The sequence below is a fragment of the Myotis myotis genome, unplaced genomic scaffold (genome assembly GCF_014108235.1).
Source record: "Myotis myotis isolate mMyoMyo1 unplaced genomic scaffold, mMyoMyo1.p scaffold_m19_p_2, whole genome shotgun sequence".
NCBI lineage: Eukaryota > Metazoa > Chordata > Mammalia > Chiroptera > Vespertilionidae > Myotis > Myotis myotis.
In genome coordinates, this window is record NW_023416324.1 from 76,277,537 (window position 1) to 76,296,197 (window position 18,661).

At 48.0% G+C, this 18,661-nt stretch overlaps 1 protein-coding gene across 3 annotated transcripts in view; it reads right to left on the reverse strand.

Annotated features, from left to right (window-relative positions):
- The window catches only part of E2F3 (E2F transcription factor 3), a 79,146-nt gene extending 60,733 nt beyond the window's left edge, over positions 1-18,413 (reverse strand). The window contains exon 1 of one of the 3 annotated variants that reach the window (XM_036349974.1): positions 17,708-18,413. In XM_036349974.1, the coding sequence (XP_036205867.1) occupies positions 17,708-18,103 (396 nt within the window). In that variant the 5' untranslated portion in view covers positions 18,104-18,413. Of the gene's footprint in view, positions 1-16,501; positions 16,731-17,707 lie in introns of those variants that run through there. The other 2 variants (XM_036349973.1, XM_036349975.1) reach the window with 2 other exon arrangements.
- Positions 18,414-18,661: the final 248 nt, after the last annotated feature.

Sequence of the window (18,661 nt, forward strand, 5' to 3'; positions counted from 1 at the left end):
ATAAATATTAGCCAGCAGCAGTAATAGTAGTACCAGGGGTGGTGGTAATAGTAGTAATTGTGAAAGAAGCACAAAATAAAAATAAGGCGGTACCATGCCATCATTAGCAAAAGTACAGAGACTAATGTTATCCAGTACTGGAAAGAGGACGAGAAAGCAGGCCTGTCTCCACTGGTGATAGGAAGAATTGGTTCAGCCTTTTGGAGGACAAGTTGGCCTATCTACCAGCATTTTACTATATGTGCCCCATGGCAGAAATTCAATATGTAGAAATCCAGCCTACAGAAATACACACGTGCACAAAAATATATGTACAAGGATATGCAATGTGGCACTGTGTGTGATATCGAGAGTTAAAGAGAAATAACAGTCAGACGGGAAGAGCTAACGACACTTGGGCACATCCATTATCACGGGTGGGAGTGCAGCTATTACCAAGAAGAATGACATCCTATGAAAATGTGTGTAACTCCTTGCTAAATACAAACTGCAAGCCACAATTTTTATATAAAATAGTATATTTGCGAATGGATATAAAAGGGAAAGGCCAAGCTGTTATTGTGGTTACCTCTAGGAAGGAAAGCAGGGGTATTTTAAATTTTACCCCATGGACATATATTCTTTGATTTCTTTAAATAGCAAGCATGAAAAAAAAAACCAAAACGTATTTTCTTTGAAAGAAAAAAAAAAAGGGCAACAAAATCAGGGTTTCATAAGTCAGCGCTGGACCTCTGACTAAATGCCAGTGTCCACTACGTACCGTCAGCAGCCAGCAGGACCCCGCCTCCGCAGGTAGGATCCAGAGCAGCTGTCGCAGCTGGAGGACACTAACAGTCACTCAGCTCCTTTATTCTGACTCAGCTAATAATCTCCTGATCGGGAACACAAAGCAATACCAATTTCTGCAACTGTCCACTTGTCGGGTATTATTTCTCCAGGTGAATTAATAAGTTCGCATTCTAGTTCATTGGTCTCCAGAACTCTGATGAACACAAAGTAGTCCCCCTGAGCAATACAGCAGAGTTCCTAATCATGCAAAGTTGGGGCCTATATCTATTCCTATTGAGATCTCTTTTCTAAGGTGCAAAAATAGCAGGAGACCTATCTCATCTATAAAAGGGGTAGCCAACGGGCGGGCCATTTGAACAACATTATTCTTACATGTTGTTAAAGGAAAAGCAAGACTCAGAAGAGTCTCAACACTTGGCAAGTTGTTACCATCAAATGGGACAATACATGTCTAGAGCCATCTTAACAAATATTTTCATAACTCAACTATGTGGACAGCATGGCTCTATTCCAGTTTCTTTGACTCCACAGGGCAGAGGGAAGGCTCACACTCTGGTCCGCAAACCTTATTTTGAAAAGGATGGCGGTAGCTGAGTCACGCTGGAAGTTCAGAGATGACGCACATTTAAGGGCCACACCTTGGCCACCCTGCTATACAGAGCAGCAAACTTTGAAACTCAAGGGCTGAGAAGTGCTGATCCTCACCCTCTCAAGCAAGGCAGGAAGCAAGAAATGAGTACGCTGGCCTTACTCTCCCAACCTCTATATTATAAACAGCCACAGAGAGCAGACCTAAAACTGTCCCTGTGACCAGAAGTTGTTTTGGCTGAAAGTGGATGGAAAGGGAAATGAAATGCCCACCACTGGACAGAGGGACATTTTTAGAAGAGAACCACCAAGACAAAGCTAGGTCACAAGCCTTATAAGCCTTCACATGCATTTTCAAGAAACAGCCTTTTATCAAGGAACTAGCCATCCATCCCACACACCCCTTCGAACACGGCAGTAATTAATTAGCATTTGTAAACTGAAGATGGCCGTTACATCGACAAGTTACCTATCAGCAGACCCAGGTTTGGACTGATGCAGAAGTAAAGAATCTCTGCCAATCTGATTAAAGTGTATCCCCCCATCCATCTTTATGAAAACAAGTCAGGTGACATCTATTGAGTGTTTTAAGTTTATGTAATTACATATAAATTTAGTAAAAGTTTTAAATAATCAAAACTTCTGATTCCATGACTTTGGTTATAATTTATACTATGGTTATTCACACCCATTCAAACGGTGGGTAGTCAAGAACAGTAGTGTTTATTCTGCCCTTATTGGTTTTATTTTTCTAAAATATATCTTATTGATTTTTTTACAGAGAGGAAGGGAGAGGGGATAGAGAATTAGAAACATCGATGAGAGAGAAACATCGATCAGCTGCCTCCTGCACACTCCCTACTGGGTATGTGCCCACAACCAAGGTACATGCCCTTGACCGGAATCGAACCTGGGACCCTTGAGTCCGCAGGCCAACGCTCTATCCACTGAGCCAAACCGGTTAGGGCTGCCCTTATTGGTTTTAATGAATTGGGGGTAGGGGCAGGAATTGCACCATGTCTGTCGAGTGGCCAGCCACTCTGTGCGCAGCTCCAGGCTGGATGCTTTCCATGGTCTCTCATTTCATTTGCTCCTTACCATATCTTCAAATGCCCAAGTTATCTAAAGAGATCGACCATTTCATTTGTACATCTGGCTGGCGATTTGATTATAGGTATAAAGATTTTTTATGGTGCTAGATAAGAGGATGACTAAGAGAGAAGAAATTAAAAGAAGGAAAATAATTGTCAAAGAAATATGTCAACGTCTCTAGAGAAAAGGGAGGAAGGAAGCTCCCTGTCCATTGGATGATGAAAGCCCAAGGGTGGCCAAGCCTTTCTGTTATGAGTTCTGTGCTGTGGCACGCAGGCCCTTCCACCTCATGGGAGGGGGTGAGGGTGTAGGGGACGAGGACTGCAGCCCCAGGGAGAGATCCCAGGGCACAGTTTAAAACTAAACTATCTTCACACACCGAAGACTAGCTTTCCTAAGCTCCGCTGTTACTGGAATTGCACTATGCGAGCAACACCATTTCTGATGGCACCATGTATAACACTAGCCCACTGAAGGCCACGGGCTTCCCCAGTCCTTGGTGAAAAGTATCTTTCCCCAGATAGTGGCCCTCAAACTTGGTGCATCAGAACGGCCTGGGGCGCCTGTTAAACCCTACACTGCTGGCTCTACCTCAGAGTTCCTGACTGAGTAGGTCTGGGGAATAACCTGAAATTTTGCATTTCTAACAAACTCTCAAGTGCTGCGGGTCCAAGCCCACCATGTAATAACCACTGTTCTAAAAACACAGACCAGAATAACTTATATGCATATATGTATAACCCACGGACACAGACAAGAGTTTGGTAGGCCGGGGGAGGGGGGGTACGGGGTGGAAAAACTCAATGGGCGGGGGGAGGAGGGACATCTGTAATACTTTCAACAATAAAGACAAATTAATCTATAACAATAAAAGTATAATATGCTAATTAGACCGGACGTCCTTCCGGATGACCTTCCGGACACAAGCCGGGTCTGCGAGGGAAGCCCGGATCCTGGGTGCCTTGTGCCAGAGGGAAGCCGGTGCCAGCAGCCGGAGGAAGGAAAGCCTACTCTAACACGAATTTCATGCATCAGGCCTCTAGTAAGTAAATAACACAACCAGAATCCAAACACAGGAACAGGGTACTTACTATGTGGCAAAATCCAAACACAGAATCCAAACACAGGAACAGGGTACTTACTATGTGGCAAAATCTTCATCAGTTATGACACAAGCCACCACACAAAGGCAGGGGATTTTATCTGTGCCGACCCTGTTTCCCCAGCACCTACAACAGGGGCTGGCACACACTAGGTGCCTCACACACACAAGCTAAATCAGCAAAAGTCAAGTGAGTCAGGATGCCCCGTGGCTGTGGCAGAGACTGGCCAGCATGGGGCGGGATGAGCAAGGGAAAAAGTGGTTGCAGGGGCATCAGCAACAAAGGAAATGGCTGTTAACAGTAGTAACAACAACAGCAACAATACAATGACAACAAGCATTTGTGTCTAGCACTGACCAGCCCTGGAGCCAACATGTCACAGGCACTGTGGCATTCCATTTTCACAACAACCCTATGAGATGGGAACCCTAATTACCCTCATTTAGCAGGTCAGAAAACAGGTTAGAGGGGCAGTGATGTGCCCACATCATCAACTAGCCATGGTGAAGCTGGGATCAACAGCCATGCCGTGATGTTAGTCCTGAGCAGAACGTCTCCCTTAATTACCCAGTTGAGTAAATGATAAATGCGAAACTTCCTTGGCCTGCCCTGAACTGCAGACTTTGATCCTTGCTTCCCCAACTTACAGAAAAGCTCCCAGTGGCCTATTCATAGAACGCATGACCATAAAACAGACATGGAGGGCTTCGGCTGGCTACCCAGAGCAGCCGTACCAGCTAGGAAGAGTGGGATCAGTGAGGCACAGCTCTGGGGTTCCATGGTTAGGCATGCCAGAGGAAAAGGTCTGGGTCAGTAGGTCTGAGAACCAATGGAAGGAGGGTTAATTTTGCCTCCAGGGGACACTTGGCAATGTCCACAGACAATTTTGATTGTCTTACGTGGGGTGCTACTGGCATCTAATGAGTGGAGGCCAGGAGTGCTGCTCAACCAGGACAGCCTCCACCATAAAGAAGTATCTGGCCACAATGTCAACGGTGCCAAAACCCTTCACTAGTTTCAAACTTCCTGAAGCTTTCTCTGTCTCCCTCCCCGGCCCCCATCCACCCCATCCCTGGCTTGGATGCCTAAGACTTCATCAATATTTTCTTATGACCATCACTGTCTTTCATCTTAAGTTCCCGAAGAACATGTTTCATCTCTCTTATCTGCTGATAAACTCCTTGCGGGCCAGAGCATCTTAGTCCCCTTGGTAACCCCTGGAATTCTGGGAGCTGCATTCTGCACGAAGCAGGTGTTCAATAAGCGTTTGTCCAAATTTGTTTCCCCTGAAGCGGGTAAAAATGCTGAGAATATAGATTCAACCAACACTTCAGAGTTCCTACCATGGTAGGTGGCACACGCTAGTTAGGAACAGAGTACATTTCCTATAAACACTATCTCACTTAATCCTTGCCACCATTGGAGGAAACACGGACACTATTTTAGGTAACTACAGCTCATAGATATATAATTTGTAAAAGGTCACAGGCTGGGCTGGTTAAGTGACAGCATGTTTCTGGAGCCAGATCTTCCAGTCCTAAGCTCCTTCCATACCCACCACCACATCCCGGGGCTGAAATCCTCCTCCTCAAGTCTAGTCCCAGAGTGTACAAGGAAAACAGCAACAGGAAAGGTTGGAAACTTCACCACCTTAGTGTGACCTTCCAAGTGTTGCTAGTTAATATAGCAACAAAAATTAGTCAATTCTAGGTGTGCTGTAAGTAGGGTTAGACACAAGTTACATGTCCAAAAATCAATTACAAAGATACTTAGAATTTACATAGCTCTTTCCTCGGGGACAGTACTCAAAGACTCTCATTTTTAAACTTTAATATGCTAACAATTCAAGATTTTCTTTAATCAGCAAAGTCAGAGAGCATAAGACAGTGGTCGGCAAACCGCGGCTCGAGAGCCACATGCGGCTCTTTGGCCCCTTGAGTGTGGCTCTTCCACAAAATACCACGCGCGGGCGCGCACGTACAGTGTAACTGAAACTTCGAGGCCCATGTGCAGAAGTCGGTTTTCGGAAAGTAGATGAAACAAGTATGCAAGACGAGTGTGGATGGGAGTTGGAAGGGGTCGACCTCAGCGAACGTATCTCAATCAGATTGAGGACGTTTTTAGCAAAGGCCAGCTTAGGAGTACCCTAATTAAGTTAATAACAATGTACCTACCTGTATAGTTTAAGTTTAAAAAATTTGTCTCTCAAAAGAAATTTCAATCGTTGTACTGTTGATATTTGGCTCTGTTGACTAATGAGTTTGCCGACCACTGGCATAGGACATATGGTTAAAAGAGCCACCTCCGTTCAAGACAACTGTGACCTTTCTTTACACACAGCACTCTGCAGCTGGCTCTCTACCTTGAAAGGCTGCAAACTGTGGGCTTTCTCAGAGCACACAGGAGCCAGCCCAGACCTGCTAACGTGCCTAATCAATAACATCCGATGGCTCATCTCTGGGAGTCCTGACAATATTGATCCCCCAAAATCAACCTGATGAATCTGTCTCGTTTTCATATCATAGAGGGAGAAGTGAAGATGATGAGCGGTTTTTGTGGCACCTCAATTTTTTTCTTAAGCTAGGGAGACCAGTTCTTGGCTTGTGATTACTCATTCAGACTTCCACTGAAACCTGTATGCCAAAGCCCCATTTCCAGCGCTCAGCCCTAGCCTCTTAGAAAGCCCAATGGCCTCTGATGTCACTCACAACCAACTCAGACCGAACTAACCATTCCCTCCACACAGCGTACACCCTGGCATCAGAAAAGCTCAACCTCATCCATTTTTTCAGCCCCAGGAATTAAAAGGCATCAAAGGTTTTCTTTCTTTTCTCCCTCAGCCTGTCCCTCACTTCCATCCTGCCTTTTCCTACGGTCACTATAGCTGTCCTGCTTTCAGACCTGTCCAATCCATACCTCCCCTACTCTAATGGGATGCCCTGGTTCTCTTCCCAGGGAAATTCCTGGCCTTTTGATCACTTGGTAACCTGTTTCAGGCAGGCCCAGACCTGACAGAATGAAAAGCCTTCCTACAATAGGGTCAGGGACACCCTTTGAGAGCAGGTGTCCAGAATTTTTCGCCCAGGTTCGCAGCTGGCATTGATACTACCTGTTACGTAGCAATAGTGCTCACTCGAACCTCCTGAGCTAAGACTCTCAACCCTTGGGGAACCCCTTCTTGTTTTACCTCCTTTGGGTTTGGGGTGACCCATCTTTGGATGGCTTGCTCAGCAAGGACCTGGAAATCCAGACATTGGTACCACAAGGGTGGGTGTGGAGTACCCAGGCACCCACCCAGGTCCCTGGGATCTGCAGGGCTGTTCTCTCCACTGAGGAAGCCGTTGAGATGAACAAACTGTGCGCTGATTCTGGCAGGCAGCTCCAGCATCACCTGGTCTTTCCAGCTTCAAGAAACCTTTGCTTGAGCTCAACTACCGACAGAGGTGTTTCCCAAGCGCTCGCTGAACGCTGAAGACCTTGGTGCTGCTCTGATGGAGGGTAGAGGTGGGTGGAGCCTGGAAATGGGCTACAGGCAATTGATATTATCAGGTAGGCTTGGAAAAGCATTGGATTATTTCATGGGGACAGGCATCTTGGGTCCCTACTATGTAATTCATACAATATCAGAGAACAGAGGATAAAAACCAGGAATAGGTTGCGACTTTGGAGCCAGCCCCTTAGCCCCCCAGGGCCTGTTTCCTCCTGTGCAGAACAAGCTGGTCATAATGCCCACTTCACAGGTTGTTACGTGGCTAATGTGCTAATGTGTGTAAAGTGCTCAGTTCAGTGCCCTCCATACACACAGGCACTTGATAAACATTAGCTATTATTATCCGAGAGACCAGGGACTGCTGAGTGGCAGCCCTGAAGCCAAATCTGGCCTACAGACCTATTTTGTTTGGCTTCCCCTTTTTCCTTTTCAATGGAGCCAACATTTTTAAATTTCTGGCACTTTAAGGTTGAAGATCTGGCAACAAATGAGGTCTGCTTTTCCCTCTGGCCGCGACGGCCTAGGGCAGGGGTCCCATGCTCAACCCCCACGCTACTTACCCATCTCCCAATTCCCTGCCCGGCCCTTGCAGGAAGGCAGTCTGTAGTCTAGACGAGCTCAGCCAACGTTAGAGCTTAAGATTTCCCCCAGATCGACTCCAGTCCAACTGGTCTCTGCTTGTGTGAACCTACTTTCTGCCTCCCGACCTTTGCCTGATGATGTTCCCCCAGCCATGAACAACCTCCCCAGTTTTCACTCTCCGCCTAGGCTCAGTGATTCCAACTGAATGAATGCATTAAAATGACCTGGGACATTAAAGAAAATACCCATGTCCAGACCCCGCCCCCAGCGGTTCTAATTAGTCTGGATGGGGCCGAGTATTGGTAATTTTTTAAATAACCCAGGTGATTCACATGTGTACTCTAATGCACAGGGAGCGTGGCCTCCCCATTCATAAGGCCCAGCTGGCACATCCTGCTGAAACTGTCCAGCTGAGGACTAGATGAGTCTTGCTTTCCTCCTGACTCCTGTTTAGTCTTGCTTTCGAATCAACTGTGTTTAAAGCCTGTCTCCCCAAACAGCCTGCAAACTTACTCCAGCTACTTTTATTCTTTTTCTCCCCTCCCATTCCAAGAGTGGGCGGATCACACCTCCTACTTCTTTGCATCCTCAACAGGACAACTGGGGCCCCAAGCACACGGTAGGCATCTAATGAAAACGCCTCTGCTGCAATTTCTGAGAGTCTGCAACGCAGAAGGCGCTGCAAGGACTACATGATGAGAAAACCCGGCTGATTTCTTGCAGCTTGCAGATACGAAGAAGTCAAGAACGCCGACGGTGAGGCTACGAGGCAGGCTGAGATGTGCTACAGGAAAGCAGTTAATGTGAGGGAACCAGGGAAGGCTCTGTGCAGGTGTCCTTGATGGGCCAGTGGGAAGGATGGCCGCCAGAGCCAGGTGGAGGGCGAGGAGAAAGAACCCTTGAGCAAATGAATGCACCAGAAGGAAACCTTGGCCAGCTGACCCGCTGAGCCATGCCAGCATCCGAGTTGGGAAGAACGGGAAGCAACGTGGGAAAGACAAGATTTCACCTTGCGCCGAACACCAGGGAAAAGGCTGTAATTAATTTGGTAAGTCACGGAAGCAGCCAGTGAAGGCTGAAATTCTGGCATCCTTCTAAAAGCCAGGCAGAGGGACGGGTGAGGGGTAAGAGGAAGAACAGTCATAACACAGAAAGTGAGAGATGAGAGAGGTGACAATGGGGAGGAAGGCCCAGGGGCAGGTTCCCTGACTCAGGAGAGCAAGACTGCCCTTCACCCCCCACCCACAATGGCCCAGAGATGACAAACACCCTGATTTCTGCCATGCAGTCTTAAGCCAGGTTACTGTGCAAAAGTGAAATCATGTTAACAGTGCAATTAATGTTAACAGTGCCACTGTATTAACATATTTAATCACAGAAATCAAGACTTTAGTCACAACACTGTTACCACTGAAAGTGCTATTATAAAAAGTTTAATGGGCAGCAGCTTATAAAGACATACAAAGATCCTAAAGAATAAGTTAGGAGAAAGCCACCCCATGGGGTACACTCCTCCCCATCACCATCATTTTTAGCAAGGTGTTTTGGGTTTCAATGAACACTAGGGCTAGTTCAGAAAATAAACCACAATGCCCGACCAGTGTGGCTCAGTTCACTGGGCATCATCGTCCTGTGCACCCAAAGGTTACTGATTCAATTCGCGGTCAGGACACATGCCCAGATCCCCGGTCAGGGCATGACGGAGGCAGCAGATCAACGCTCTGCTCTCACATTAATGTTTGTCTTTCTCCCTCACCCTTCCTCTCTCACTAATAATAAAAAATACTTTTAAGAAAATAAAGCACAAGAGGACGGCCCGAGAGAAGGCTGTGGAAGGGAAGGGCAGTGCACCAATAATCTATCGAACACTCGCTCATCCTCCCACGTGGCAGCACTTGACATATGTGAACCCAAATCCTAAGCCCAGGGAGGTAGCTACAATGATTCCCCCATTTTACAGGAGAGGGAATTCAGACGCAGAGGGTGATGTGCCTGAAGACACAAAGCTGAGTAGTAAGCAGAGCCGGAATGCGAACCGGGCACTCAGGCTCCAGCTGCCATTGTCTCGCTATTACACTCAGCTGCCCTTCACGTCACCTGTTTGGTGGACGGTGCGGGTCATGAGCCTGCTCTTCTTCTAGGGCAGTGGTTCTCAACCTTGGCTGCACATTAGAATCACCTGGGAATCTTTTTAAACTCTTGATTTCTGGGACTCATCCTCCGGAAATTCTGTTTCTTTGTTACTAATGTTGTGGCCCTACCCCCGTGGTCGGCAAACTGCGGCCACATGCGGCTTTTTGGCCCCTTGAGTGTGGCTCTTTCTAAGCCTTAGGAGTACCTTAATTAAGTTAATAACAATGTACCTACCTATATAGTTATAGTTAAAAAAAATTGGCTCTCAAAAAAAATTTCAATCGTTGTACTGTTGATATTTGGCTCTGTTGACTGATGAGTTTGCCGACCACTGCCCTACCCCATAACAAAGAAACAGAATTTCCGGAGGATGAGGCCCAGAAATCAGGATTTTATAAAGGTTCCCAGGTGATTCTAATGTGCAGCCAAGGTTGAGAACCACTGTTAAGGGCTGCCAGACCCAGAAAGACTACAAGTACGGGGCTACAGGACTGCTGCTCTGGTTTAATACTTCTAAAGCCTTAAGACATCAGAAACAGAAAAGGGCAGAGCAGGGGTGAACCTATTGGGGGTCACTTTCCATGACCCTCCAGTGTACAGAGCCACAACCTTCAGGATCCTGAAAACGAGTGAGGCGAAGCCCTTCTCAGCAGTCAGAGGAGCCAAAAGAATCTCTGGGGTAGCCAGGCGTGAGCTGGCTGGGAGGACCAAGGGCATTCAGTTCCTCCACTCCCTGAAAGATGGACTCTGTCCACTAAAAAGCCTTCCAGGGGAAACCAGCTTCACTGGTAAATACAGCTCTCATCATTAACTGCTACTTCCCGCTCGCTGGCTGTGAGACCGTATCTACACGTGGCTCCTTCCTGATTCGTGGATCAGAGACAAGCCATATATCCCTGCCCCTAATGAGTCGGTGAACTACAGCCACCTTGGATTATGTTTCACTTTTAGGCTTCAGGACTTGAAGTGATTCTATTTTTAAGCTTTCTCGGTTCTACAAGTAAAAGAAGACATTTTAAGAAAGTTAGTTCTGGCTTTTAGTGGATGGTGGCTTCCTCTGACAAATCAGAAACCTCCTGGGGGAAGGGACCCAGTACTATGTTGGTGGGCAAAGGCCCAGGGCCCTCTGAAAACCACAACACTCAGGGCATGGATGGCTCGGACAAACCCGCTAATTCCAGAGCTACACCGCGCCTCTCTCCTGAAAAACTGTCAAAGGCATTTTAGGTTCTATTCTGTGAAGTATGTTTCACCTTTGAGCACCAGAAATGTGGTTTCCACAGAAAACAATCATATTTGCATACAACGAAGCTTTAAAAAAATACAACTATGTATTTATAAGAGTCAGTCATTCCTTCCATTTGAAAAAAAAATTACCTTGCATTTAACAACTAAAATAGCTTCGCTTATTTTGTGTCTTTGAGAATGAGTTGTTACTCGAAAACTGTTGGAAGGACACTTCTGTGTGTGTGCATTTTTAGAAAAATGTAACCACTCCTGAAGACAATTTAAAATGTACTCTGCACATCCCAATTTTCACATATAGGGCACATGAGATGTAGTTAACCTTCTCTTGAAGAATGAGGCTGCTTCCAACAATTCGAGTCTCCAGTTTCAGTTCTGACTTGGACACTAGCTAGCCTGTGACCTTGGGCAAGTAACGTAACTGCATTGGGCCTTCATTTCCTCTCCTACAAAATGAAAGGGATTGGGTCAAAGGAGATGACTCTTGCTTTACAGCTCTCAAATGTTGATTTGAAGACCATTGGGAACATCGATTATTGCCTACGCTAACCTCAAGTATTGTTCTTAGGGACTGTCAAGTTATAAGAACATTGCCTGGGCACTACAAATGGCCCCAGACGGTGGGGATATGGTAATTGAAAGGAAGCTAAAATTCATTACTTTTATTCTTTTTATTCCTCCCATTCCATCAGCTGTCAATTCTCACTGCTATCCACCTCCCAATGACATGAGCCTCTGCTTTAGTTTTCAAAGCTAAGCAGTGGCCTGCTTCACTCAGGTTCTCTCATAAAGCAAAGTGCATGGGGGTTTGTGATACAATCTGGCAACCAGTGGGCGTTATCTCTTATCGTTCAAAGTTATATTGCCGACTGTTGTGGCCACAAGACTAAGCCCCAGTTAAGGTTGGGAGGAGAATGAGAACGCATTCCTGTAACCTGCATATTCTTTGAGTTCTAAAAGCACACTGCTTTGGGGGGAAGAGTGTTTGAAGCAAAAGTGAGAGCAGAAAATGAACCAAATTCCTTCTTACTAAAGCAAAAGCTATAGGCCTTATCCCTCTCCCCTCCACCTACTCCCTCCAAGTTTCCTGTCCCCATCTCAATTGTTGCTTTTTTGTACCTTCTGCTGTGTAACTTTTCCTTGTGTAAGATACATTTTCAAAGTCACTCTTTGAAGCCAAAGAGAGGATCAGAGTAGGAGGAAGGAGATACCATTAGTGGTTTCCTATGTTTACCGCTTTCCCAGTTATCTTACCTTCTTAGTCCCATGAAAAATGATTAGGAGAACACAAAGAATGCTTCTTAGCAATTGTAAATATAGTCCCTGAAACACTATTTTTAAGCTGCTACCAAGCACGAAAATATGTATTAAACCACATGCTTAGTACTTCAAAGAATTCAAGGAAGTTCTTTTCTTTAAAAACTAAAATGAAAAAGGTAATCTGTTAAGAAGTGAAATCTACCTTCTTTGCCTGGCACTATCTCGGGTTGTTTCATGGGAATCTATGAGGGACTTGATTTGATGAGCATAGGCAACTAATTTTCATCCTAATTTAAGATGTTAATAGTGGTTGAAAAGGAAAGGGAGCCTGGCCAGTTAAAGGTGTGGATGGCCCTAGCTGGTTTGGCTCAGTGACGGACTGAAGGGTTCCAGGTTCGATTCCTGTCAAGGGCACATGCCTGGGTTAGAGGCTCGATCCCCAGAATGGGGCATGCAGGAGGCAGCCAGTCAATGATTCTCTCTCATCATTCTCGTTTCTATCTTTCTCTCTCCCTTTCCCTTCCTCTCTGAAATCAATAAAAATATTTAGGATAAAAAAACAACACAGGAAAAGAACAATAAAGATTAAAAGAAAAATAAAGGTGTGGATGGTTTGTCTATGGAGATGGCAATAAAGACTGAGCGTTGACCTATGCCCCAGGAGGTCACAGTTGATTCCTGGTCAGGGCATATGCCCGGGTTGCGGGCTCAATCCCGTGTGGGGCGTGCAAGAGGCAGCCGATGGATGATTCTCTCTGATCATTGATGTTTCTATCTTTCCCTCTCTCTTCCTCTCTGAAAACAGTCAAAATATATATATTTTTTTAAAGGAATGGGAATTGGTCTGTCTGGAAAGTAGATGTAAACTGGGCAAATGAAATATATATAAATCCATTAGAAACCCAGACAGAAAATTAACTGAATATTTGAAGCTTTGCCTTCGAAGGGAGTTAAAGGTGTGGATGGTACGTCTATGGGGATGGCAATAAAGACTGAAGAGTTGAAAGAAAACTACTGCATTGTATCTCTGAGAAGTGAGAATAAAAGCAACTTTTCCTCAGTCTTTCAATCTCCAGGTGCTGTTGGCCATGCCTAAGCTGAGTATTATTTTCTGTTTTCAAGTTAGTTTTACACAGCACAACTTAATCTCAGCATCTACTCTTCCAAGTATTACACAAGGTGAGGATTTATAGAAAAACAAAAAAATCCTTTCCTGTTCACAAGCTTGGGTTCCTTAGCTCCTGGTGCCACATCTAAGTAAGGGTGCTTTGTTTCAGAGGGTGATTAGAGTGGCGCCCTTGGTACTGATTATGGCACTGAGCTATTTGTACTGCCCAAGTCTGAGCACTGTATTATATTAAAACTTCGATTATGGGGTAGGTAGTGACTAAAAATTATCTCCTATCTTAAACTAAGCATCAATCATATATCTCAGCAGAAGCAAGACTACTGAGTGCTGAACCACAGGAACCTGGCATTTTTCTTCTTTTATACTTGCACAGGAAAAAAGAGACCCAGCTAAAGCACCCATGGTTCCTCCATTCTTACATGGAAATTTCAAGCACTGTGGGCTCTTTACCAAGTATAATCAGTGGGTTGCTATGACTGCACTACATTAAATCAGATGTAACCGGCCATTGTCTCTTGCATTAATAGAGCCTAAGTTTTCTAGAAGTAGAATGAAATCATTTCAGTTTCTTTTTAGGAGGCAGAAAATGAAGAAGCCCTTTCTGTTCCAGAAAATAGCACCTCTGACTGTTTCTCTAGAGCTTTTCCATTTCCAATGGCTCACCATCTAAAACTGAGTGTTCAGTTATCTAAAAGCCACTAAGCAGAGATGTTCTCAAAAGTTGGCATGTCCATGAGTTATGGGTGGAGTGGAACTCAGCAGAAAAGTGAGAATGAGTTGCCTAAATTTGTCACAAACAAGGTACAAGCTCATGCTTGGGCAGTTGAACACCACCACCTCTATATAGGCCTGTCATACTGACATGTCCCTGTTTTACCCAGTGCTAGGATAGCTATATTTTATAGGTTTAAAAAAACAGATTAACTAGGTAGAAAAATTTAATTACGTTTAATTACTTTAGAAAACTTTTAACCATTTTCCTCATATATGTAAACAAAGGGGCAGTTGTACACATGGTCTTACACTATTTCTCTAAGTTACAAAAAAATACTAGAGGCCTGATGCACAAAATTCATGCAAAGGGGCTCAGCCGCCCCCTCCCCCCCCACCACCACCACTGAGGCTTTGTCCCAAAGCGTCCAGTCTAATTAGCACATTACAGTTTTATTATTATAGATTATTCCTGCATACTCATTTTATTGGGTGTCTACTATTTGTCAGGCACTGTTCTAAGTGTTTTACATGCATTATTATATTTAAACCTAAGGAAAAAAAAAAACCCTTCAGGTTTGTATCGTTACTGTCCCTATTTAAGTTTTTTGCCTAGGATCATACAACTTGTAAATGAAAGGCAATCAGCTAGTAAGAGCGTACTCATATATATTTTTTCTCATTTAAAAAAGATGAAGAATTTGCTCCTGGTTACGTTCTCAGATGTTCCTGAGACAGAACATGGATGGAGTAAGATCCAGGTAGGTCTGCAATTCTGGTCACCTGAGTACAAGTTCCCAACCACTTCTTAGACACCAAGTGTTTAAAGGGTCTCTTTGCTCTGCCAATCACTTAGCTCTCCCCATGTTGTTCCTGCTTAGGGAATAAATATCAGTAAACTTCAAGAATTAAATAGAAGTCTAATGCAGTTTTGATAAGAAAAAACAAATCAAACTTTGTACTCAGGGCTCATGACTTTAGAATTATATATGTTCTCATGGCAAGGAAGACAAAGTTTTGAAATAACTTGGAAGGTGGTGAGGGTAATTTTTTATACTTTAAACACTTAAATACAATGAACTACATATAAGTTTGGCTAGACAGTTTTGCAGACCTGGCCCAACAAGCAGGCGAAGGGGGGTGGGGGGGGGGGGGGAAGCAATCTGGTGGTCTCAAATTCCTATTATCAAAACTACCCTCTCATAAATCTGAATCCAATCCAAGAAGTATGTCAATAGCTGGTTGTTTAAGATTAGGTTTGTGATGTAGTAACAGAGCTGTGTAGGGGGCAAATATGCTTAAAATATGTCCAAGCAAGTTTAGGTCAAGTCAATAATAGTACTTAATGCTAATAAAAGCATGGAATATTCCTGTAACTGAGAATCCAGCAGAGGGATCTGTATGTGTAAGCAGGTACTTGTACTGTTTCCCCTCTGCTGGCAGACCCTAGTCACTAAAAAAAAAAAAAAAAAAAAAAAGCACCTTCTTTGACTGAGACTGTATCACACATCCCCAGCAAGTATCTCTGGGGCTGTAAAACAGTTAAGATCCAACAAGGAGAGAAATTGGGAAGCGTAAGGAAATAAAAATTTTCATTATTCCAAAACCCAGCTCATTTCCCAAAATGCTGCTTATGTGCTGACTTTCTTACGGACCCCTGCAAAATCTTGATCCTCCAAAAAATAAACCCATTTGGAGCTGAGACAAGATGAGGTCAACGATTGGTTCTATCAACCATCCATTTGTTTAACTGAGTCTGGTTCGTCTCTAGCCTCGTGGGGGCCAAGCCTGACCACGAGGGTGAAGACAGGAGGCATGGAGGAAGGGAATGAAGAAAAGGAGAAGGGTGGGGGTGGGGGTGGACGGACCTCCGGGCCACACTTCTTTCTAGTACCGACAAAAAGAGGAGCCGAATACTGACCTAAATCATCTCTCAAAGGCGCTTTATAAATTACAGGGACAAAGGGTGGGGGTGGCGGGTGGCCTGGGAATCCTACGGACACCCAACCCTCTGACCCGCCCCCTCCCCCTCCAGCACAAGGGAAGGAAGACAGAAAGCAGAGCTCAACTCGGCCATTGGCGAGAAGCCCCCTCCGGTTTTCAATCGCCCATCCACAGGCCCCCCTAGGAAAAAAAAACACACGTAAACACCAAACCAACCCCCCGGGGCGGCCACTCGCGCCCAGAGGTCCCTAGAACCGGAGGCCGGGGCATTTACTTAGTTAGATTTTTCTTGCTTACTCATTTCCCTCCAGCACCCAACCCCCCGTTCCCACTCCAAAACCCCGCTCAACCGCCTACCCTCTCGGCTCCGGCCCCCCCAACCGAACCCCGTGCCCCGGTGGCGGCGGCAGCCCCCGCGCGGTCCCGGTCACTAACCTGCTGCTGTAAGGGCATTTCCGAAACCAGCCTGGCTCCGGGAGAGGTGGGGGGCCGGCTGGAGAGGGGCCCGGAGGGCCGAGCAGACCGGCGGCGCCGGGCGAGGGCGGGCGCCCGTGGGGGGGTAGGGAGAGGAGAGGGAGGGTGGCCGTGCCGGGGGCGGGTGCGAGGGCGCCGGGACCGTCCCGAGCCAGGGAGCCGGCGAGCAGGAGGAAGTGGGTGCCCCCTCTCCCCTCCAGCGCCCCCTCCCGCCGCCGCCTCCTCCCCAGTCACAGGCGCGTCCTCCGCGCACGTGTGCGAAACGTCACCGGCGGGTCCCGGCGAGAGGGACAGAACCGGGCGGCGGGACGGGAACACGGCTGCACCCGCCCTCCGTCGCCGGGGGGCGGGGAGGGGGACAGGGCGGGGAAGGAAGGGGTAAGGGGAGAGGCGGGTCAAGGGCAGGCCCGGGGCCCGGCGGGGAAGGCCCGGGCGCTCGGGCCACGCGGGCGCTGCCGCTGCCACCGCCAGGATGCGCCCAGGCCGGGGCGCCCCCTGGCTAGCCCCTCACCCCCAGACAGCTCACGCCCCGGCCCGCACCCGACTGCCAGCTCCACCGCCTCCCCTGCCAGATCCCCCCCGACTGCCCCCAGCCCCTTTGTTGCCGGGAGTTACAGATCCCAAAATGTGACAAGCGCAGCCCAGCATAACCTCTGCGCTCCAAGCACGCCCGAGGGATCCCCCGGCCGCCCACGGGCCTCGGAGGCCGGCGAGGGGCGATCAGCCCAATGGTCCCCCGGTTTCCACTCCCCCAGAGTCCCCCACTCCCCAGTTCACTACTCCCTCCCCCACCCCCTTCTCCATCCGGGGCGTGACCCCATCCTACGCCCGAGAAAGAGGAAGCTTCGAGTTGGAGGGGAGGGGAGAGTGGGGGTAGGGAAAAGTGCAGGAAAAGAAGGGGGGGCCACGAAAAGTTTCAGAGTGTCTGATGTTCTTCGCGCCGAGGAGATCCCCACGGCCCCGCGCGTCCGGCGGAGCCCCCCAGCCCCACGGGCGCGGAGGGGAGCGCACAAGTCTAACAATAAACCCTCGTTGGAGGGGCAGCCCAGAGGCCCACGGGGCTCGGCCTGCGTTCTCCCGGGGCAGCCCGCAGCGCACCCACCAACCCGCGCGGTGCGAACCCACCCCCCGCCTGGGCTGGGGACAGTGGGGACGGGAGGGCATTACCGGAGGGCCGCCGCCGCCGCTGCTGCCGCGTCCCAGCGCTGGTGGCTGCTGCAGCAGCCCGGCTCTGCCGGAGGGTCCGTGCGGCGTGGTGTAGAGGAGGCTGCCGGCGGTCAGCTCCGCGCCGGGGGCACAGGGAAGGACAGGGCCGGCGGCGACGGCGCCGCTTTGGAGGGAGGAGGAACAGGAGGTGGTGGAAGTGTTCGTGGTGAGGATCTGGATGTACGCGCCCGGGGCGGCGGCGGCAGCGGCGGCGGCGGCGACAGGGAAGCCGGGGCTGGCTAGCAGTGCCCTTTTGTCCATGGAGGCTGCAGCGGCGGCGGCGACGACAGTCGCCCCCTCCCCACCCCCGGCGGTCACCAGGTACTGCTCCAGGGCGGGCTGGATCCCCTTTTTCATCTCTCGCTCCTGCTCTTTTTATTGCTATGGTATATTAATGTATTTTTTCAATTTCTTTATTATTTGCAGTCGGAGTTTCCAAGTCTCTCCTCCTTCTCTCCTCCCCGCCCGGCGCTTCCGAGCCCCTTCTCTCTCTTTTCTTTTTATTTTTCGGCACCGCACGGGCCCCGGGGGCCAAAAATAATCGGGGCTCTGGAGAGAGGAGGGTCCCGGCCGCAGGGATATCGGGCCCCGAGGGAGGATGGAGGCGTCGGGGGCGGCCGATGCAACGGATTGCGAGGCGGCGGCGGCAGCCCGGGCGCTGCGGCCGGCAGCTGAAAAATGGCTCCAGGAAGCTGCTGCTGACAATGAATGAAGGGATACGGTTTACGCGCCAAGGTCCTCCCGCGAAACTCAGATTTCCCGCCGGCTTTTCAAACCATATTTGCATATCCCCGCCCCTCAACCCGCCGAGGACCGTTCCCACAGCCCATTGGGCCTCTATCTCCTTACTTCAGTCCCAATCGTAGAGCCGGAGCACGAGTTGATGGTTTCCATTGGCTACCATGCATCATGGTT